The sequence below is a fragment of the Pinus tabuliformis genome, chromosome 3_2, assembly GCF_031772625.1.
Source record: "Pinus tabuliformis cultivar Carrire ecotype Pingquan chromosome 3_2, CPIR1, whole genome shotgun sequence".
Taxonomy (NCBI): Eukaryota; Viridiplantae; Streptophyta; class Pinopsida; order Pinales; family Pinaceae; genus Pinus; species Pinus tabuliformis.
This window is the reverse complement of record NC_142302.1, coordinates 375,520,792-375,544,738: the sequence shown is the minus strand read 5'-3', so window position 1 is coordinate 375,544,738 and position 23,947 is coordinate 375,520,792. Positions and strand designations below refer to the sequence as shown.

Sequence of the window (23,947 nt, the reverse complement as noted above, 5' to 3'; positions counted from 1 at the left end):
CACTTAAAATTTTATACTTAAAAAATATATAAAAACCAAAAATTTAAATTCCCGGAATCAACCTCATGAGCTTTTCCTTAACTTCAAAAGTTACTCTTGAGAGTTATAATATTTTCTACCTTACCCCAAGGGCCTCCATATTAGAACTTTGAAATATTTTGTTATCTGCAAAACGAAATTAGTCTATAATAATAACTTTTATACTTCTACCAGCTTTATTATTTATTATTTGATAAAGTATATCTGAGAAAACTCTAGTAACATTTGATCAAGTAAGTAAGTAAATAAATAAGTAAATATTTATAAGTAAGTAAATAAATAAGTAAATAAATAAATAAATATAAAATTAAGAAAAATATTGTAAGTTAAATGAATCTAAAAGCATATGGGATATGAAGAATTATTTAGATGCCTGGTAACTTCCATGACGAGCTCGGGTGTCTGTGTATAATACTGTCCGGTTAGCTTACCAGTGCAGTATGGTAGAAGCTGCCGATTCCTATTCTTTGAGGGTTAAGGTAAAAAGCTAAAGTTTGAAATGGACACGAAGTTTTATTCGAAGAATCATAATTCTTTTAGGTTGATCATTTTTGAGCTAATTTGACTATTGTTAAATATAATTATATTACTAAAAATTATGTAAATATTAACCATAATAATATATTATTATAATTTTTAATATTTATATATTAAATATTATTATTATTATTATTAAATAATATTAAATTTTCATACTTAAATTTTTATTATTATTATTAATAAATCTTAATATTATTAGCAGATTGTTATAAAACTAATAATGATGTCAGTCAAATTTATTATACTTAAATTGTGACAGAGAGAAGTACATTTTCATTATCCGAAAAGAGAATTTCTAAATCATGTCATATTTGAAATTTATTTTTTAATATTAAATTTTAAATTTACAAAAAAAAAATATCACATGAACGTTTGATGTAATAATTTGACTGTTAACGACTCACCCACCAAATCTTCAACAATTATTTCCTGTTTGGACCCCGATTCAAACGGATTTCTGAGATCGAATATAAATTCAATACTTCCCTTCACTCTCGGAATGAAAAAGATTTCGAATGACTTTGCACTCGCTTTGTTTTCAAGAAGACTTGGCACACACTCGCCGATAAAAAAAGAAATCACAAGATGAATATTGCTTTCGGAATTATAGTTAAAAATTGTTGGGAAGGCGCTCTAATACCCAAATCTGAACCCATGGGTCGTTTACACGGATTCATGGGCTCAAATTCCATCTGGGTGATCTTGATTCTGCTGGCTGTCATGGGAGCAACCCCGGTAAACGCTTCAATGCTGGCTATCATAGGAGGAATAAACGCTTCACTGTACTATGAACTGTACTCCAAACACTGCCAGGATTTCGTTCCTGCGCCAAAAGCCGTCATCAGAGAAGGGGGCTTCTTCAACGAAGAAGCCGAAGCACTGAGCTTTTACCAGGGTTGGTACGAGGGAGGAGATTCGATCTTTAACTAGAGTGCCCCCACATGATCCAATTCCGTGTCGTTTTCTGTCTCTGATGTGTGGCGAACTGAGCGGGAAGATGTGCTCAAAATCAGGGGGCGTTTAACGGTCCACAACGGAGCAGCTGCTATCAATCGTCGGTTTCAAAGGCCACCATCCCATTTCAGGCCGGCTGGCCCGCCGCGGTCAATGCCGAGAGGTCGGGTTTTTGCCATCTTTGCGCAGGGTTTCCACTCTAATTCGTCCCAAAGCAGGATGTGCACCGTGGGATTGGCCCACAGGTACTTTGTCAACGGTTCCCACACAACTTTCTTGGCTTCCGCTAAGTTTTCTTATCCCAAAACGAGCACCCTGGTGAGTAATCTGATTAACGGGACAATAGAGAGTTTAGACAGAGAGAAGTTGTTCGAACCCATATCCATATATGCAACGTATGATAGGTTTTATGAGTACACTAGGGTGGATGATGCCAGAAGGGTTTGCTCAGTCAAAAAGCCTCCTCAAGTGTTATATACAAATAAACATATCTTGAACAGTGGCAGCAGTCTCTGTAATTTGGACTGGTTGAGAAGGCCTCTAGAAGTTTTCTGGAACCCTGGGTGCATTGGAAAGGATTGTAGTCCCTTCAATGTGAGTCAACGAGAATCACTTCCCAACACTGTGTTTGTTGAGAAATTGAAATGTACCCCACAAGGGCAAGTGCGTGGGTATTTCCGATTCTCCAATCTATGGAATTCAGGCTTTAGGTTTACCCTCCCAGAGACCATTTTGATTGGGGAGGGTGAATGGGATGCTGAAAGGGATCAATTGTGTATGGTAGCCTGCCGTATTGAAAATGGTGGAAACGTATTGTCTGAGGAGGAGGATTGTGGTATCAGCATTTCTATGCAGTTTCCGACGGCTTTAACCGTTGTGGATAGGTATATGGTTGTCGGACATGTTGAGAGCCAGAAGGGCAATTTTAAGAATTTCACATTCAAAGGCCCTACTGGAATCGATGGAGGAATGGGAAATATCACTAATTTGCCCATTGTTCAGTACAAGTACACCAAACTTGACCAGGTGGGCAAAGTTTGTAATAAGACATTTATGGGCAGCGAGATGTCTTCGGTAAGATGGTACCCAGATGGGTCCTCCTTTGGGGATCTGGCTTTTGTGTTTGAATTTAATTCCAACTGCAACAATGAACAGCTGGACAAGAATCTGATCTGCAGTAAAGACTCTAGGCTGATCGATGCATCAAAGTTAAGCCCGATATTTTTGCACATTAATATGCATTAAAGTTTCAATTGAATTCCCCTGTAGACAGCCGGCTTGTTTTTTGATAGAAACATCACCGCATTGATGCATTAAATACAGAGATAAACATTAGAAGATATTTTGTAATATTTTACTGTTTTAATGAGATATGTTTTTGCATATAAATATCACACAACAGTTCTGTTTTGAGGTTAGCAGCAGCTGAAGAATCACACAGAGCAGAGGAGAGCACGCAGCAGCGTGAGGAAGAAGAATAATTTCAGAACAGTGAAATGCATAGCAGTGCAGAAATTTGAATGTAATTTTCTTTCTTGTTGTTTGCTGATAGAAAGGGTAGATGTTATTTGTGTGGAACAGAAACGTTCCTTGGTAAATCTATTTTGTAATAGAAGTTGTGAAATTCCCTCAGTATGAGGAAGACAAATCTGTAACAGTTAGTTTATTTTGATGAATACAAGTTAATTTTTTCTGTTGCTGTTACACCGTCACCGTTGCTATTACACCGTAACTCAAAAAATACTTGACGTAAAAAATTTACGTTGCTGCAACACCACGAACAGCGTTGCTGCAACACAAGTTACAGCAACTGAAGAAAAACTGCGTTGCTGCAACACCATTTCCAGAGAACGAATTTTTCTGTTTTCTGAGTTAAAAACAGAGTGTTTTTCTGTGTTAAAACAGAGTGTTATTCTGCGTTGCTGCAACACCAAACTCAGTTGCTGCAACACCAAACTGTGTTGCTGAAACACCGTTTCCAGCAAGCAATTTTCTGTTTTTCTGTGCAAAAACAGAGTGCAATAACAGAGCAATTTTTTGTCTGTCTGTTATGGAATTTATCAGAAAATTCCAACATGGTATCAGAGCCAGTCTAGGAACTCAGTGAGTCAAAAACAAAGATTGTTTTTCACTGTAGGAGCTGTAAGAAGTTTGTTGAGTAGATTTTTCCAGCAGAGAAAGTTTTTTGCTTGTTTTCAAAATACAGTCAGTATCTTTTCTTTACCAATACAGGTTAAGATGGCAGATGCTGGAATAGGTTTGACAAATCCCCAACTGCCTCAGTTTAATGGGAAAAATTATAGTTATTGGTCCATAACAATGAAAGCATTGTTTGCTTCTCAAGGAATATGGGAGCTGGTTGAAACTGGCTATGCTGAACCTACAGATGCAACAGCGTTGGCTGCTTTGACAGCAGCAGAAAGAGACCAGTTGAAGGGTGACAGAAAGAAGGATGCCAAAGCCCTCTTTTTCCTCTTCCAATCAGTACATGAAAGTGTTTTTCCGCGGATTGCAGCAGCAAAAAAATCTAAGGAGGCATGGGATATTCTCCAAACTGCCTATCAAGGCATGGAGAAGGTGAAGACTGCAAAGTTGCAGATGTTGAGGGGAGACTTTAAAAATCTCAGCATGAAGGAATCTGATACAATAGATTCATTCTTCACTCAGGTTATTGGCTTGATAACCCAGATAAGATCTCATGGTGAGATTCTTGAAGATAGAAGGATTGTAGAGAAAATCTTGAGATGTTTACCCTCAAGGTTTGAATCTATTGTGGTGGCAATAGAAGAAACAAAAGATCTCTCACAGTTCACGGTAGATGAACTGAGTGCTTCTCTATTGTCTCATGAACACAGACTGAGTAGAGGAACAGATTCCTCATTTGAGCAAGCATTCAAGACTCAAATGTCTTTTGGCCAAAGAAGAGGTCGAGGCAGAGCAAATAACAGAGGTCGTGGTAGAAGCCAAAACAGAGGCAGAAATTATCCTGCTAGCACAAGCAGAAGGAGCTGCAATCAGAACTAAGCTGAAGGTTCAAGCAAACAGCAAGCTCATGGACAAAGGTATGACAAATCCCAAGTCCAATGTCATTATTGTAAAAAATTTGGGCACTACGCCAATGAATGCAAGAAAAAACAAAATGACATTAATAATAGGAAGAATGTTAATTTTGCAAATGAAGAAGATAAGAACTCAAAGAACGTGCTGTTAACATGTAACATAGCACAAGACAAACAAGAAGATTTTTGGTTCTTAGACTCAGGTTGTAGTAATCACATGACTGGAAATATTGCAATGTTTGCCAATCTGGATGAAAATGTGAAATCTGAGGTAACAACTGGGACTGATGATAAGATAACTGTCAAGGGTAAGGGAAGAGTCAGTATTCGTGCAAAAAATGGAGAACAGATGATTGTGCCAGAGGTATACTATGTACCTAGTCTGAAATGTAATCTTTTGAGCATTGGACAGCTCATAAACAAAGGTTACAACGTGTTCTTCAAACATAATTTGTGTACTATCAGAGACATACCTCCAAGTAAGAAGATCATTGCACAGGTGCAGATGACCAGCAATAGAATGTTTCCTCTCAAACTCAGGGCAGATTTGAAGGAAGGCAGAACTATTGCAGTTGTAACACAAGAAGTCTTTCAGGAACAAGTGAAAGATGTGAATTGGTTGTGGCATTTGAGATTTGGACATCTCAATTTCAGAGGCCTGAATCTGTTGCACAGAAAGGGCATGGTAAAGGGATTGCCGTTGATTGAGAAACTGGACAGCCTTTGTGAAGGTTGCATCTTGGGCAAGCAACACAAGGAAAGCTTTCCAGCAGGAAAGAGTATAAGGGCAAAAGCACCTTTGGAAATTGTTCATTCTGATGTGTGTGGACCGATGAAAATACCATCATTTACTGGAAATAAATATGTTTTAACTTTTATTGATGATTACACCAGAAAGACATGGGTGTATATGCTGAAACAGAAGAGTGAAGTGTTTGAGAAATTCCGCCACTTCAAAACTCTTTTTGAAACGCAGAGTGGGCATTATATCAAAGTGCTCAGAACAGATAGAGGAGGAGAGTACATCTACCAAGACTTTCTGCATTTTTGCAGAGAGAATGGCATACAAAAGCAGTTCACCACAAGGTATACACCTCAGCAAAACGGTGTTGCTGAAAGAAAGAATAGGACCATTCTTGACATGGTCAGAAGTATGCTGAAGGCAAAACATTTGTCGTATGAGTATTGGGCAGAAGCTGTTACTTGCGCAGTTTACATCTTGAATAGATGCCCAACTAAAGCTGTCATGAACAGAATACCAGAAGAGGCATGGAGTGGTAAAAAACAAACTGTTACTCACATGAGAGTATTCGGTTGTGTTGCATATGCACATGTACCGGATCAGCTAAGGAAAAAGCTTGATAGTAAGGGGGAGAAGTGTGTCTTTATTGGCTATTGTGATGAGTCAAAAGCATACAAACTCTATAATCCATCCACCAAGAAATTAATAGTAAGCAGAGATGTGCAGTTCATTGAAGATGAAGCTTGGGATGGAAGCTTGGAAAAAACAGTGAATGTGAAGACAATTGTGTCTCATGAAGAACAAGAGGAAGGGACAGCAACAAATAATCCTTCCTTGGTGGCTCCTCCTACACCACAGCAAGTTCAACAAACCACACCACAAGCTGGAATTCGAACAACCTTGAGAAGTCAAGGAAGAACAGATGCTGTTACACCACAAACAGCTGATGCTGAAACACCACAGGGATCTGAAATACCCTCAAGTTCGGATGGAACTCCAAGCACACCAAGAAGACCAAGATTCAGAAATCTGAATGAGATTTATGAACAAGGAGAGGTAAGTAACAATACCGGTCTGAATTCATTATTCGCTTTGTATTGTCATATTGATGACCCAATCCATTTTGAAGATGCTGTAAATGAAGATAAATGGATTGAAGCAATGAATGAAGAAATTGGTGCAATTGAGAAGAGTAAAACGTGGGAGTTAGTGGACCTCCCTGAAGGCAAAGATGCCATTGGAGTTAAGTGGGTCTATAAGACCAAAAGCAATGCTGAAGGTAAGATTGACAGGCACAAAGCAAGACTTGTTGTGAAAGGCTACAAGCAGCAACAAGGCAAAGACTATGATGAAACCTTTGCACCAGTAGCAAGGATGGAAACAGTCAGAACAGTGTTGTCTATTGCAGCACAACACAAATGGAAGATTTATCAGATGGATGTTAAATCTGCATTCCTGAATGGAGTGTTAAAAGAAGAGGTTTATGTTGATCAACCTCCAGGCTATGAAGTTGAAGGCCAAGAGCATAAAGTTTGTAAACTGAAGAAGGCTCTTTATGGGCTGAAGCAAGCTCCAAGAGCATGGTACAACAGAATTTATGCTTATCTGATTGAGAATGGGTTTGATAAGTGTGATGGTGAACCCACACTCTACATAAAGCAGAATGACAGTAAGATTATTTTTGTTGTTTTATATGTAGATGATCTGATTTTTACTAGCAATGATGCTTCTCTCATTGCTGATTTTAAAGCAGTCATGAAAAGTGAATTTGAAATGACTGACTTGGGCTTCTTAAGATATTTTCTTGGAATTGAAGTAGACCAAAGTGAAAATGGTGTTTTCATTTCTCAAGATAAATATGTAGAAGCTGTGTTGAAGAGATTTAACATGCAGAACAGCAAGGCTGTTGTGACTTCAACAGTAGTGGGGCTGAAATTAACCAAAGAAGACAACAACAAATATTTTGATCCAAAACTGTACAAGAGCATAGTTGGCAGCCTTATGTACTTGATTGCAACTAGGCCGGACATTATGCACGCTGTGAGTTTAATCTCCAGATTTATGGAAAGACCGAAAGAGACTCATTGGTAGGCAGCCAATAGGATTCTAAGGTATGTGAATGGAACGAAGGGGTTTGGTATTTTATACTCCTCTTCTGAAAGTTTCATGTTGACAGGTTACACTGACAGTGATTGGGCTGGAAGTGTTGATGATAGGAAAACCACATCGGGATATGTGTTTCATATGGGATCGGGAGCCATCTCATGGGCTTCCAAGAAGCAACCAGTTGTGGCTTTGTCAACAGCAGAGGCAGAGTATGTGGCAGCAACAACAGCAGCATGCCAAGCAGTATGGCTGAGAAGAGTTCTCAAAGATTTGTGTCATGAACAAGAAAATGGCACAACCATTTACTGTGACAATAGCTCAGCAATAGCATTGTCTAAAAACTCTGTTTTTCATAAAAGAACAAAGCACATAGACACCAAATTTCACTTCATACGTGAATTGGTTAACAATGGTGAGATTGTTTTGCAACACTGCAGAACAGAGGATCAGCTTGCTGACATCTTGACAAAACCATTAGCAAAGAAAGGTTTTGATCATTTCAGAAAATGTCTGGGTATGCAGCAGTTGAAATTAAGGGGGTGTTATAGACATTTTTGTGCCTTACAGCATAGAGCATGAAATGTCAATAATCTGAGGGATCCAAAGTCCCCAAACATGTTGTTCCTACCCCTAGAGGAACAAGGTCAACAAACGACAGCACTACAGTTCAGTTCTCCACTAAAAACACTCAAAAACAGGTCAGTTTTGGATCATTGCAGCTGCTCCACTAGGCATCTGCGCTGCATAGCAGGTACAACAAAGGCTACCTGCGTTGTAGAGCAAGTAGGACAAAGGCTACCTGCGCTGAGCATACTTGGACATGTGGAGGAATCTTTTCTCAATGTGCCAGTGCCCAGGAAGCTTCTAAATTGACACTTGGATCAGAAGATTTGCCTAATGATGAGTTAAGAGGTTCTAAAACTCCAAGTGGAAGGCAGAAACTCTGAGTGAAGGACTGAAGAATAACTGGAGTTGAAGAGGACAACAAGTCACACATCAAGCTGACTTATCTTCACTCCAAAACTCTATATAAGGATCTCATCCCATGGGATCTGGAGGCCGGGAATTTTGTGCAAAGAATTGCTGTTGGTTTACAGTTATGAGCATTGGGTGATTGCTTGAGGGAGGTGAAGAAGAGATTTCTCTCCATCGGGAAGGTGATGCTGGATTGGACCTCTCATGGTTGTATCACCGCCTGAACCTTACTTCCATATATTAATAAAGCATTTGAGGTTCTTCTATTCGCATGTGTTTCAATGGTGTATTGTCTTACTTGCGTCTTTGATTTATGCTAATCCTTGAATCAGTTATGAATGCATGCTTCTTGTAGTTTCCTTTCTTTGTCTTGTTTGCAGGATCTCGTGTAGCTGGGCCCGTGAAAAGACTTGGAGCTGGGAGCAAGCGGCAATCAAAGGAGATTGGATCGACCATTTGCGCAAGACATCGGTAAGTGGATCTCTTCCTTTTATCTCTTGCATGTCATAAAGAAGAAACTTTAGATAGCTTTGCTTTCAGCTGTTGCTAAGGAACTGTCACCCTTAGAGTGGGATAGGGTCATTCCGTGTTGGATACTTTTCCCCACAACAGACTGGCGACTCCGCTGGGGATCGTGTCTTGTTGGTAGCTTGTGTTTCTTGCTATTCATTTCTTAAACGAAAGAGTACCGAATCGAACTGCATGCGAGTCCTTCGAATGCAAAGTAGAGGGCAGCTACTCTAGCCCAGTGCTGGGCCTGTTTATGATTTGAAGAGCAGATCCACAAGGACTCTTTTTATCTCTTTGTGATAGTGTTCATCTTCCTTTAATCATCCTCTAGAGTATACTTGACTGATAGCAACTGATTTGGCCAAAAACCGCTCATTTTTTAGCAAACTGTGAGCCGGAATCTGAGAGAGACGAGAGTTGTCTCGTTCAGTGCAGCTGCAACAAAGGCTACCTGCACTGCAACGCAGGTCCCGAAGGGGCTACCTGCGCTGCATCTCAGATTGACAGTGCAGCACCTGCGCTGATCCAGTCTTGCCTTGTGCAGCTGGGATTCTCCACTGTCTATTGCCCAGTTTTCAGTACTGTTTTTGCAGCGTGTTGTCAACCTGTATACCCAGCTGAAACCACTTCTCTTTGCCTTCATTCTGCCTCAGTTGTGTGAAGAAACCGTGATTGTTCTTATTGTATTTCTTGCTGTCATTCACAGTTTCCCATAGCGAAAGTGAACTAGTCTTGCTATGACCTCTTGAATCTAGACCTGTGAGAAAGTGTCGTTGTGATTCTAAGAATTAGTTTATTGCTGTTCATAGCTGCTTGAGCATTTGCTTTCGTTATATGGTTCGAATCTCAGTGTTTCTTGTGATTGAAACGAGTAAATCTTAAGGTGTTCTTTTGATTATTGGACAATACTTGTTTGTTTTCGCTTGAAATTGAATTCGAAATCGTACAACAGCTTTCTTTTTGTCATACACCAAACATTAAGAAAGAAGAAAAGAAATACTTGCATTGTGCATGTGCATTTTGACAGCTTGCATGTCGATTTAGGAAAAGTGCATCAGTGTGTGCTCTATGATCTGTTTGAAAAGATGATGTCTTTCTTTTCCTTCAGTAGTTAAGGTTTTCATAAGTTGAAAGAATTGAAAAAGCTTGCTTATCATTCTTAGACTGCATTTAGGAGTTGTCTCATACATCACGTGGTGATCCATAAAGGCAAACTGCTAAGCAAGATCAACCTAAAAATAACTGAATTTATCTAACAACGCTTTGAAACATAACGAAACACAGTAGAGGTCTAGGTAGAGACATGAACCAGCGTCGTTAAACATAGTGACTGTTGATCTCTACGAAGGTGGGTGATTCCTCCTGAGGGACGATAGCACTAATACAGACTTGTGCCCCCGCGTACCGTCGCGTATATTGGGGGACCCCTATAGGAACAAAGCCTTTATCCATAGGAAGCCGTGTCGGCCGCCCTACTGATCGCGATGCAGTGAACACAGCATTCACGAAGATCGACCACTCGTACCATAAAACGTATTCTGTGGTTTCACGAAAGGTTTGGCACACCCTTGCCTAGAACTCCAGAGTAGTTTCTTTTGGCCTTTTTCAAACTCTATAACTGAAAAAGTCCATCCGAGCATTTGTCACTTCGGGCTCGTTAATACATCGAAGGAGACTAGAGTCATCTTTAGCTTTTTCTCGACTCTTAAAACATGAAAAAGCAAGTTGTGTCTTAAAAGCGTCTAAAATTAATTCAGGCGATTCCATCTTACCCTGGGTACGCTTCACCTAACTTGAGTCAGCAGCTGCCATTCGTGGCAACTCTGGAGTTACCCGATCTACATCGGTTGACAAACGATCCTATCGCCTACGCCCCTTGGTGGCCCATGATTCCTCACAAACTTCCATCGGACATTCCTAAATTCAATGGAAATCCAGGTGAAGACCCGTCGAATCACGTCATGACCTTTCATCTGTGGTGTTCATCGAACACCCTGAACGATGATTCGATAAGACTTCGCCTCTTCCAGAGGACATTGACAGGTCCGGCGGCTAAATGGTATATAGAATTACCAAGAGCCTCTTTCGACAATTTCAGCTCCTTAGCCACGACTTTCTTAACCCATTTTCAATTACCAATCAGGTATGAAACAGGAACTGAGATACTGACCAACTTCAAACAGACGACAGCTACTCACATATCTGATCATATACATGAGTGGCGTCACCGTCGTAGGATGGTGAAAACATACGTTCCTGATCAGCTACTAGCTGAATGGTTTATAAAGTCACTGCTTCTAGCTATAACGGAGGATGTGGCCAAGGGAGGAGTCGTGACAGAGGAGCAAGTCATTGCTCGTGCTCAATATTTAGACTTGGTATATACTCAGTCTGGCACGCTCTATGACAAAATACCTGATGCCCCCAGACCTGAATTTTCAATTCCTCCCCCTCCTAAATCGAATATTGACTCTCATGCCGGAGATGGCGTGATTGGCACTGCAAGCGCGAAGTCGAAAAAGGCTTCACCTCAGAAAACCCGTAAGACTTCAGATCAAAATGCCCATGAAGAGATTCTTGCTTCGGAAGTAAATGCCATATCAGCAGATAAAGGCAAAGAAACCAATCAACCAGGAAGCAAGAAGAAGCAAAACAAAGGGAAGAAGAAGCCACAGGATGACCCATCACCTGAAAAAACTTCTTCTAACTCTCCTGAGAAAGGGAAAAAGAAATGGCCCTGTATGATATGTGACGAAGATCACAAGACAACAGAGTGTCCGTACAAAGCTGAGCTCAAGAGATTCTTTAAAAGTCCAAAGAACCCAGCTGTGTTGACTGATCCATTTCCCAATCCAGGTCAAAATATGGTTGATAGTGGAAATGCTTCCCCGTCGCAAGTGCTGATGTTGTCGATCTCTAAACAGCAAAATGATGCTTTGATTTCGACAAGGAGCAAAGATTACGGGAATCCGCAACTGTCAAACGAAAAAGGTAAAGATCAACCTAGTAGTTCGACAACAACTTCGACAGAAGTTGTCCCGCCCATAATGCCAGAATTAACGATTAAACCACCTAAGGGTGTAGTACACAAGTCGACGTTTAATCCTCGTGCCAGAGCGGCGCAACATTATAACATAGTAGAAGATTTGGCTCAATCGCCATCCGCTATGTCGACTCTAGAAGTACTACAAAATTGTCCATCCCAGAGGCAGGCATTGTTATCAGCAATACGGGGGGTTGATCCTAAGGATTCCAATCTTGTGTCCTTTGATCACAAAGGGTATGACCCTCAGTTACCAGCTCAACTAGCTTTCCTTATTCAAGTGAAAGCCCTCAACAAAACTGTTCACAAAACAATTATTGACGAGGGGGCATCGACATGTATTATGTCGATGAGCTGCTGGAAAACGCTGGGGTCACCAACCTTGTCGAGATCTTCGACAACACTAAAGGCTTTCGACGGTAGGACATATACCCCTTACGGTATCCTAAGTAACTTGAAAGTTGAACTAGGTGGGAAAACAGTAGAGATTGATGTTGAAGTCATAAATGGAAATCTAGATTACAACATCCTACTAGGAAGACCATGGATTTATGCCATGGCAGCTGTCGTGTCGACTTATTTTAGGAAGATCGCTTTCCCGTTTGAAGGAGGGATTACGGTCGTCGACCAACAGAACTTCCTCCTTAATGGTTCACAAGTTACGGGAAGCATTCCCATGATCCATGAAAGCGACCATTCAATTCAAGATATAGGAGAAGGCCTGTTGAAAGACCCCACGATGATGGGGACTTTCTCGCTACCAAATCATATGTACATAGGAAATGTACCATTGGTGGCCACCTGCAACATGATATCTTCCACGAAGGTCGCAAAAGACAAAGTCATCATGGATCGGGCAATGGTGTTACACCCAAGCCCAATCGAAATATTGTAGCAATCAATGTTTCAGGCATGGGAGGCGAGCCCAAATCAATGCTCGTCAAGCGTTTGGGTAGATAGGTCAGGAGAATGTGGTACCCCTTTGGATCCTTGGTCACGAGTGCATGCAAGTGACGAAGGAATCCTGCAATCAATGTGGATTGAGGGGGCACCATGGGATGATAACCACCATCGTTCCCTTCCAAAGGAAGATACTCAAGGCGACCTGTATCACCCTTCAGTATTTGAGTTCCTAACAAATACTGTAAATACGGTGGACTCTGAGAGAAACCTATCCAATATAGAAGAAACTATAGCCATAAATATCTCGACCAAAACAGACATTGTAGAGAATATTTATGTCGGCAAAGGTTGTTCCCCTTCAGAACAAGAAATATATAAAGCTCTTTTCCGTGAATTTAGAGATGTCTTTGCTTGGTCATATGATGAAATGCCAGGCATCGACTCGAGTATAGTTGAACATGAAATTAAGATGTATCCTGATGTCAAACCAGTAAGACAACGGCTTCGGCAGGTGCACCCCAAGAAAGCCGCTGCCATCAAGGCGGAAGTTGAAAAGCTCCTCCATGCTGGTTTCATCTACTCGGTTCCTCTAACTGATTGGGTATCGAATATTGTCCCTGTTATGAAGAAACAAGGAACAATACGAGTGTGCGTCGATTATAGGGATGTAAATCAAGCTTGTCCAAAGGACAACTACCCTACACCCTTCATCGACCAGATAATTGATGAATGCGCCGGATGTGAAATCTTTTCATTTATGGATGGATTTTCCGGGTATAATCAAATTAATATCCGCCCACAGGACCAGTCAAAGACTGCATTTATTTGTCCGTGGGGCACATTCGCTTATCGAAAATTACCCTTTGGTTTAAAGAACGCAGGGGTGACATTTCAGAGAGCAATGAATTATGCTTTCCATGACATCAAGAACATCGTTCAACCTTATCTCGACGATCTTCCGGCTCATTCGCAAAAGCGGACTGATCATCCGCATCATTTAAGAGCAATATTTCTACGTTGCCGACACTACAAGATAAGACTCAATCCACACAAATGTGTGTTTTGCGTCGGTTCTGGTCGTTTACTTGGCTTTATAGTCTCCAAGGATGGGATTCGTCTCGACCCTTGCAAGGTGCAGGCAATCATTAATTTGCCTCCACCTTCGAACTTGCTTCAGATTCAGAAACTCCAAGGGAAAGCAAACTTTCTGAGGAGGTTCATTCCAAATTACGCAGAACTTGCTAAAGGTTATACCCGTCTCCTGAAAAAGGATGTACCTTTCATCTGGGACCAGGTTGCACAAGCTTCCTTTGATGCTTTGAAAGAAGCGCTAGTCAAAGCATCATTAATGTACGCCCCAGACTATCTAAGGGATTTTAACCTGTATCTGGCTGCAGCAGATACGACCATTGCAATGGTTTTGGTTCAAGAAGTCGATGGAATTGAACACCCTATATATTATTTAAGCAAAAACTTAAATGATACGGAAAGTAGATATTCTCATGTTGAAAAGTTGGCATTAGCAGCTGTTCAAGCGATTCAAATATTTCGACATTATGTCCTCTTTAGGAAGACCACTGTATTGTCAGATTGCAACCCCATGACTTATATACTGTCGCGACAGTTGCTTGGGGGCAAATATTCAAAGTGGATAGCTATCCTTCAAGAGTTTGATCTGGAATTTGTGAAATCCAAATCAAAGAAAGCTTTAGTTTTCGCAGAATTATTATGCGATCTCCCGTCATCGTACAACGATGAAACGTCCAAAGAATCGATCGTGGACGAAAGTTTGTTTCTGATATCAGCAAGTGATGAGTGGTATGGAGATATAATAATTTATCTCCAAACCCAAAAGTTTCGGCCAGACACCTCTCACTCAGAACGAAAACGCATTCGATACCAAGCAAAAGAGTACATGATCGTCGGTGATACACTTTACCGTCGTGGTGTCGATACGGTCCTGAGAAGGTGTCTAACCCATGAGGAAGCCGAAAAAGCCCTGAATGAATGTCATTCAGGCACCTGTGGGGGGCATCAATCTGGATATGCTACAGTACAAAGAATCTTACGAGCAGGATACTTCTGGCCAACCATGTTCAAAGATTGCATAACTGCGGTTAGAAGTTGCCATGCATGTCAGATTTTTGATAGCAAAACCAGAAGACCCCCCGCTCCTTTACAGCCAATAATAGCTGTGGGGCCTTTCGCCAAGTGGGGCATCGATTTCATGCAATGTAACCCCAACTCGACCGGGGGGCATGGGTATATTATAGTCGCAGTTGACTATTTTACCAAATGGGCCGAGGCGATGCCTACATTGGATAACACTGGTGAAACAGCAGCCCTATTCTTTTTTAATCATGTAGTCGCTAGATTCGGCGTACCACAAGCCATAGTAACAGATCATGGATCGCATTTTCGCAATCACATGATGGTTGAATTAACTGCCAAACTAGGATTGTCTCACGACAGCTCTACTCCGTACTATCCGCAAGCTAACGGACAAGTTGAAGCGATCAACAAGGTCCTGAAGCGCATGCTGCAAAGGATGGTGGGGGTTCACAAAAGAAGATGGCATTTGATCATGTACTCGGCTTTGTGGGCCTACCGAACATCGGTAAGGAATGCCACTGGGTTCACACTGTTTCAACTGGTGTATGGCCTGGAAGCGATCCTACCAATCCAGTGCGAAATTTCGTCCCTTAAACTCGCAATTGATCTCCTCCCCGGAACCTCAGAAGAAGAAGCTCATTTCTTAGAGTTAATCCAGTTGGATGAAACTCGTCGTGATGCCACCTTGGCCAACGAAGCCCATAAGAAACAAGTCAAAGCGCAGTTCGACAAAAATGTCAAACCGCGTGTCTTCTCAGAAGGTGATTTGGTCTTGCTTTATGACCAAGAATCCGATAAATTGGGAGCTGGGAAATTCAAGTCCTTATGGATGGGCCCTTATATTGTTAAAAGTGTATTAGCAAAAGGAGCCTACGAGTTGGTGGATTATGACGGAATTCCACTGGCGCAACCCCGTAACGGGTTGTACCTTAAGCGTTACTATGCCTAATAGTAACCTGTGTGCTTTTGTTACATTTTTGTTTTCGCTAAAGCGTTTGTTCCGGTTTAAGTAATCCGCTTTTTACACTTATTGCAGATGTCAAATCCTTTGGAACCGTGGGTTGGATATGCTGACGGAGCGAGTCGTAGTTCGAGGAACCTATCCTCTGCAGCATGGGCCATTTTTAACCCAAGCGGCGAGCTAGTGAGTTTCAGGGGGGTATGTATTGGTCAATCAACAAATAATATCGCTGAGTATAGCGCGTTGATAGAGCTCCTCTCTGATGCCATCACCCATGGCATATGCCGGCTAGTCGTCAGGCTAGACTCACAGCTCGTGGTACTACAGCTCTATGGTACCTACTCTGTCCGAAATCCAGCTATTTATCGCAAGTTCCTAAGAGTTAAAATCTTGGAAAGACAGTTTGATTTTATCCAATATCAACACATTTCCAGAAACTTAAACACATTAACCGACTCATTAGCAAACTATGTGTTAGATAGACATTTGCAAAATTGATAAAAAAGAGAAGCATCATCGATGTTTCATACATGGATCACATAAAAACTGGAATAAACCCCGAAAATCAAAAATATATATAACCGTTTACGGTTTACATATAATGTTCTATAACCAAGACAAAATCGGTCATATGACCCCAAAACTCAAAAATGGCTGGGGGGCACCCTAGCCTAGTGATGCTCATGATAACATGCCGCGGCCTGTGCAATCATGCGCAGAAGACGAGACCATCATCTGGGGACACCAACAGTATGTCGCTGCAATCGTAGAGGCAACTCGTCGACCCGTACATCCGGAATCCCAAGGGTAAGACCCTCGACATGTTCCTGCACAGCTGTAAGAGTCTCGGCCAAGTCAAGGTCACGGAGAATAGCTCTCCCAGGAGCCTCCCCTGCGGGGGCAGCGGCCGGAGCTCTCGGACGAACTGTTGGACGGACAGGGCCCACATCTGCATGCACACATGAGTTTGATTAGAGTCTTGATAGAGTAAAGCACAAGGACATTACAAATAAAAACGGTAAACAGTGATAAGGTCAAGATTTTACCAAGATCACCCCACTGCTCGCCATCTGGTAGTATCAAATCCGGATCACCTCGGAAATCCATGCCAACATATGGATACTCGGAAAAGGCCATATCCTGCCGCTCGAACCACCTAAAGAAAGCATCGGTGAAAGTAATCTTAGATTGACCTGCATGTCTAGCCATGTGGTCAACCCACCTCTGCATGCGCGGCTCAGTAGGAGATGGCAAGTCGAGGATAATGTACTGAGGTTGCATCAGGGGTATCTTCTCCAAAGCGAAGGCAGTCAAAACTGAACCAAAGCCAAAATTCTTCAGTCTCCTGTCCTTTACTTTGGTCAACTGGTTTTTCATCTGAACCAGTACTGCATCACACCAGTTAAAAACTTTCGGCTGAAGACACTCCAGGGCATGCTGCACATATGACCTGTTGGCAACATGAGGGGATGCACTACCGGCCATCCTACAAATCGTGTACAGAATAGACCTGAGAGACCTGTCAGTAATATCACAGATAGAAATCTTGCCATCTCTGCTCGGCTGGGATCCCTCTCTGCAATACTGACGGATATAATATTTCACAGAATCACTCCCTCGGGCCGAACCAGACAAGGAAATGGGGGCACCCCGCCTTGACAACCCGGTCAAGAAGTAAATGTCCACTATGGTCAAGGGGATGGACTTGCCCCTAATCTGGAACACTTGGTTAACAGGATCCCAAGCATCAAGCAGGTACTGCAGTAAACGTATCTGTGCCCTCATGCTAGATATGCGAAAGAATTTTAGCAAGCCACAGTTCCGCAACGCGCTCACAGTAACGGGATCATGGAGGGCAATCATGTCCTCCTCTTCATGCTCTCGTTCTCGCCACGTAAGAGTCATTCTGCTCCAATAAACTCTGCAAAACAAACAAGAGGAGGAGTAAGATCCCTGACTCAGTGAAGAAAATGGCAAAATTCTCATGAAAAAATATGCAACTAAGATGTTTTCTGCGCCCAACGCAGGTAGGGAAGGGCCTCACCTGCGTTGGGAGGCAAACTGCCTTTGGAAATGAAGGCCCCAACGCAGGTTTCGATATAGGGTACCTGCGCTGATGGCAGAGCGCCCTAGAGAAACCCCAGGGGCTCATGGGGGCAGGAAAACAAGCATGAAACTGAGAAATCAAACCATGAAAAGATAGAGCTAGGGTTTAGCTCCTACCTGGTGGAAACGGCGCTGAAAATCGTCCACAGAATCTCCCGAAATCAGCTGGTGAAAAATCAAGAGGAAGAGGCACCTCCAAAGCTCCAACAAACCAAATGCACATGAAATGGTAAAATGAGAGGTAAAAACATCTTTTAATTGCTTTTTACGTAGTTCAAAGTGAAATATTAGTATTTTTACTTCATATTATCCGTTTCTAACAAAGTTTGTTGCAGCAATTGATGATACAGTACTATCTATGAAAAAGAAAAGCTAGTCATGGTAAAATATGAATTTGATCTTATCAAACGAGCAGTTTTGGCAAAGTTCATGCTCGTTAAAAAATAAACGCAAGAACCGAGCAGTTTTAGTGCATAGTTCATGCTCGTTAAAAAATAAACATAAGATTGAGCAGTGTTTTGGCGCATTCAAGCTCTTTAAAAAAAATGAACCCAGTACCGGTAAATAAACATCTGAGACCGTAAATTCATTAGCCATAAAAGCCTTGGTCGTGTTTGTGCACCGTCACCTCCACTTTTCATTTGGCCGATCATTCACATCCACTTGATTGTTTACCTATTTTGAGGAACAGCTGCGAAGAGTGATTTCACTTAGCCATCCTTGTAATACTGCCGTGATTGGAAAATTCCAACCTGTACCTGGAATCTGCTGCTATCCCTGTTTATCACTCATTCCTCAAAAGACGAGTCTTCTTTGAGCTCTTTTCACTGACTCGTAAAATATGAAAAGTTTGCCGAGTTTTGGCCTTCCAGCTCGTTAAAAGGACCGGAAGAGCTATCCCTCCTCTAGATTTTAATCTTTTTGGACCTGAGGGATTATTGCACAAAAAGATCGAGCGCTTGTCTAGTTCGGCTCGATAAAGATATCAAACATTCATCCCTTCTGTATTGTTTTATACTTTTTCGGACTTAAGGGATTAGATGACGAAAAAGGACCCCTGGAGTCCACTTTATGTACCCTTTTCAGACTCTCTAAAAATGAAAAGGACCGAGTTGTCATTGTCGCTGGGCTCGTTAAAAATATTGGATAGCGACAAACTTGTCTTTAGACGAGAACGAGTTTCCCTATCGCTAAGCTCATTAAAAACATAGCGATGGGCTTGCCCGAAGGGCAGGTTATAGATCAAGCATATGTTATCCTCCTCAAGCTTGACAAAAATAAAGAGGTACTGGTCAGAAATGACTGGGGAAAAATTGGGAAGAACCTCAAAGCTTAATGGTAGCAGGTCGCTCTTGAACATGACACTTTTGCCTCCGTAAATATCGGGTTGGGTTATTATCATTCACCGGTCCCTTCACCATGGTCTCGCCCTACCATCCATACATGGGGTAATGCTACCGATCCATCACATCAGTGTCGTTATATGTTCAAGAGATGTCATTCAGAAAGTGTCAACCGGTCCCATCCACTACCATACATCATCTTTCATCCTTCCATGACCGCCACCCTGAATCATATTTCACAGATCGTTTTCACCATCATCACTAGCTCCGTTCCGTGTCACTGATGTGGGATTCATTAAGGCCCTCCTTTGACGGATCACTTCTTGTCGAAATCAGCTCATTATCTGAGAAGTTGATCTAGGAACACCCCCTCAGTACTTTGAAGCTTGCATGCCCCAATGGCAAGTTTCTCACTTCCGGCGATAGGTATACATTAATGACCTTCGACCGGAAGACTTTGCGTGGTGTTCGACGTCAGATCCTATATTCACGCCACGTGAATTGTGCTGCAGTACCTTGAGGGTCATCATCATTATCGGTGATTCCTCTCGCGCTTGTTAACGGTTTACATTATTGACTGGTAATCAAGCGATGTCTTTCCATGTTCGACTTCAAGAAATTCTCACATGGATCGACTTGTACTTAGTGTGAAGATCGGAAGTTTGAAGACCCCGGATCTAGTTTCATCCATCCGGGCTGCGATATATATTCAGGAGATAAAGACATAGGCATGTGCAGCAGATGGTCATCCTACTAAAAGGATGATAATTAAAAGCAGAGAATTATCAGTCTATTATCAGACGATCGTCTGTTTATGTACAACAAACGTATTTATAAAGCTGAGCATGGGAAATGCCCACATCAGTTAGATCATGAAAAGAAAGTATGAAAAGATAATGTATTGTATTTTGTTACAGGTCACCTCCCGGCGATTGAATGAACTTCGGATCCTCCTAATAAAGCATTTCACCCGATAAACGACCTCATACTTTAGGGGGCAACTGTTATAGACATTTTTGTGCCTTACAGCATAGAGCATGAAATGTCAATAATCTGAGGGATCCAAAGTCCCCAAACATGTTGTTCCTACCCCTAGAGGAACAAGGTCAGCAAACCACAGCACTACAGTTCAGTTCTCCACTAAAAACACTCAAAAACAGGTCAGTTTTGGATCATTGTAGCTGCTCCACTAGGCATCTGCGCTGCATAGCAGGTACAACAAAGGCTACCTGCGTTGCAGAGCAAGTAGGACAAAGGCTACCTGCGCTGAGCGTACTTGGACATGTGGAGGAATCTTTTCTCAATGTGCCAGTGCCCAGGAAGCTTCTAAATTGACACTTGGATCAGAAGATTCGCCTAATGATGAGTTAAGAGGTTCTAAAACTCCAAGTGGAAGGCAGAAACTCTGAGTGAAGGACTGAAGAACAACTGGAGTTGAAGAGGACAACAAGTCACACATCAAGCTGACTTATCTTCACTCCAAAACTCTATATAAGGATCTCATCCCATGGGATCTGGAGGCCGGGAATTTTGTGCAAAGAATTGCTGTTGGTTTACAGTTATGAGCATTGGGTGATTGCTTGAGGGAGGTGAAGAAGAGATTTCTCTCCGTCGGGAAGGTGATGCTGGATTGGACCTCTCATGATTGTATCACCGCCTGAACCTTACTTCCATATATTAATAAAGCATTTGAGGTTCTTCTATTCGCATGTGTTTCAATGGTGTATTGTCTTACTTGCGTCTTTGATTTATGCTAATCCTTGAATCAGTTATGAATGCATGCTTCTTGTAGTTTCCTTTCTTTGTCTTGTTTGCAGGATCTCGTGTAGCTGGGCCCGTGAAAAGACTTGGAGCTGGGAGCAAGCGGCAATCAAAGGAGATTGGATCGACCATTTGCGCAAGACATCGGTAAGTGGATCTCTTCCTTTTATCTCTTGCATGTCATAAAGAAGAAACTTTAGATAGCTTTGCTTTCAGCTGTTGCTAAGGAACTGTCACCCTTAGAGTGGGATAGGGTCATTCCGTGTTGGATACTTTTCCCCACAACAGGGGGAGTGTTGGAATTTAATTCCAACTGCAACAATGAACAGCTGGATAAGAATCTGATCTGCAGTAAAGACTCCAGGCTGATCGATGCATCAAAGTCAAGCCCGATATTTTTGCACATTAATATGCATTAAAGTTTCAATTGAATTCCCCTACAGACAGCCGACTTGTTTTTTGATAGAAACATCACCGCCTTGATGCATTAAATACAGAGATAAACATTAGAAGATATTTTGTAATATTTTACTGTTTTAATGAGATATGTTTTTGCATATAAATATCACACAGCAGTTCTGTTTTGAGGTTAGCAGCAGCTGAAGAATCACACAGAACAGAGGAGAGCACGCAGCAGCGTGAGGAAGAAGAATAATTTTAGAACAGTGAAATGCACAGCAGTGCAGAAATTTGAATGTAATTTGCTTTCTTGTTGTTTGCTGATAGAAAGGGTAGATGTTATTTGTGTGGAACAGAAACGTTCCTTGGTAAATCTATTTTGTAATAGAAGTTGTGAAATTCCTTCAGTACGAGGAAGACAAATCTGTAACAGTTAGTTTATTTTGATGAATACAAGTTAATTTTTTCTGTTGCTGTTACACCGTCACCGTTGCTGTTACACCGTAACTCAAAAAATACTTGACGTCAAAAATTTACGTTGCTGCAACACCACGAACAGCGTTGCTGCAACACAAGTTACAACAACTGAAGAAAAACTGCGTTGCTACAACACCATTTCCAGAGAACGAATTTTTCTATTTTCTGAGTTAAAAACAGAGTGTTTTTCTGTGTTAAAACAGAGTGTTATTCTGCGTTGATGCAACACCAAACTCAGTTGCTGCAACACCAAACTGTGTTGCTGAAACACCGTTTCTAGCAAACAATTTTCTGTTTTTCTGTGCAAAAACAGAGTGCAATAACAGATCAATTTTTTGTCTGTCTATTATGAAATTTATTAGAAAATTCCAACATTTTGATTTTGCCATTGAGAACTCTGGAAATTTGAGAATGCAGGGCCATGCATACCCATTTACCATTGGTAATAGATTCGAGAGGGATTTGCAGCTTCCCGCTACAAATGGATTTAATCCTGGCGGTGCCCCGTTGAATGTCAGCTTCAATTTAAAATTCGAGATGCCTGTTGTACCCAAAACCTCGTTTGTACATGTGTCAACTATATCAGCAGAGGGCATATATAATCCTCTAACAGGATCACTGTGTATGATTGGATGTCGGTATGTTGGGAGTAAAAATATTGAAGGGGATATGGATTGTGAAATTCATATAATGGTCAACTATGCTTCGTTAAATCCGGAGCTATATTCTGATATCAGTGGCAGCATTACAAGTCTCAGGTCACATCAGGATCCACACTATTTTAAGCCAATGAAATTGTCATCAACATCTATTTACAAAGGCCATGTAGAAAAACCCACGTGGAGAAACGATCTGGAGATCATTATGGGGCTGGTCTCTCTCTCACTAACGGCTGTTGTCATCTATACCCAGCTCTTGCACATTAGGAGACATCCAAATGTACTGCCATTTGTCTCTTTGTTGACGCACACTGCGCTTGCCTTAGGGCATCTGATTCCTTTGCTACTCAACTTTGAAGCATTTTTCACGAACCAGAAGGGGAAGAATGTCTTGCAGTTCCGGGGTGGGTGGTTAGAAATGAATGGAATTGTAGTTCCAATAATGACGATCGTAGTATTTGTTTTGCAGATTCGACTTCTTCAATTAGTTTCGACTGCCATACTTGCTGTGCCACATGCGAAGACCGCATGGTTCTGGGAACCAAAGGTTCTTTGTATAGCTTTTGGAGGTCTAATAGCTTATCTTCTTCATCATCTTTCTGGGGCATCACATTCTAAGAGCAGACATTTCTTTCACAACAATAATAATCAAGTTCTGTGGCAAAATTTTAGAGCTTATGCAGGCGTCATCCTCGATGGATTTTTGCTACCACAAATTCTGGTAAACTTTTTCAGTGACACAAAAATGATAATTTTGGTACCATACTTTTATATTGGAATCACACTGGCACGTTCCATTCGACATGTATATGGTGCATGCCGGGTTATACCACTGTACAGCAGTTCTTATTTCTATGCCAATCCAGACTTGGATTTCTACTCGACCTCCTGGGATATTGTGATCGATTTTGGAGGACTACTTCTTGCGTTGATTTTATTTCTGCAACAAAGGTTTGGAGGCAGGTGTATTGCTCCTAGAAAATTCAAAAAATTCCTATAGTTGATTGGATATATCTGGCGCAATGTTATTAAAGGAATTAAGATACTAGGGTTTTGCTCTATGTGATCTATAAGACCAAGTGCAAGGGACCGGTGATACTTAATGATTATTTTCAAATTCCAGCTACAATATGACCTCATACATCTCTTGTAATTCTGTTTGAATAGCTTCTCTTAGTCGATATGCAAAAGCCTTGCTGAAAACATAGGACTGGATCCTATTATTAGTCAAAATAAATGCAGTGCAGAAGTAAAAAAA

The 23,947-nt window shown here is 41.4% G+C and overlaps 1 protein-coding gene across 1 annotated transcript; it reads left to right on the top strand.

Moving 5' to 3' along the window:
* Positions 1–1,233: 1,233 nt before the first annotated feature.
* On the top strand, positions 1,234–23,689 carry LOC149180985 (uncharacterized). Its single transcript, XM_089414055.1, has 3 exons — positions 1,234–1,478; positions 1,593–2,741; positions 22,234–23,689. Exons 1-3 carry the CDS (start codon positions 1,234–1,236, stop codon positions 23,687–23,689), a joined length of 2,850 nt encoding a protein of 949 aa, XP_089270181.1.
* The last annotated feature ends 258 nt before the right edge of the window (positions 23,690–23,947 follow it).

Coding starts and splice junctions, on each gene's coding strand:
- LOC149180985 (XM_089414055.1), top strand. CDS start 1,234: ATGGGTCGTTTACACGGATTCATGGGCTCAAATTCCATCTGGGTGATC. Junction 1,479..1,592: donor CTGAGCTTTTACCAGGGTTG/GTACGAGGGAGG, acceptor GCTCAAAATCAG/GGGGCGTTTAACGGTCCACA. Junction 2,742..22,233: donor AGGCTGATCGATGCATCAAA/GTTAAGCCCGAT, acceptor GTGTTAAAACAG/AGTGTTATTCTGCGTTGATG.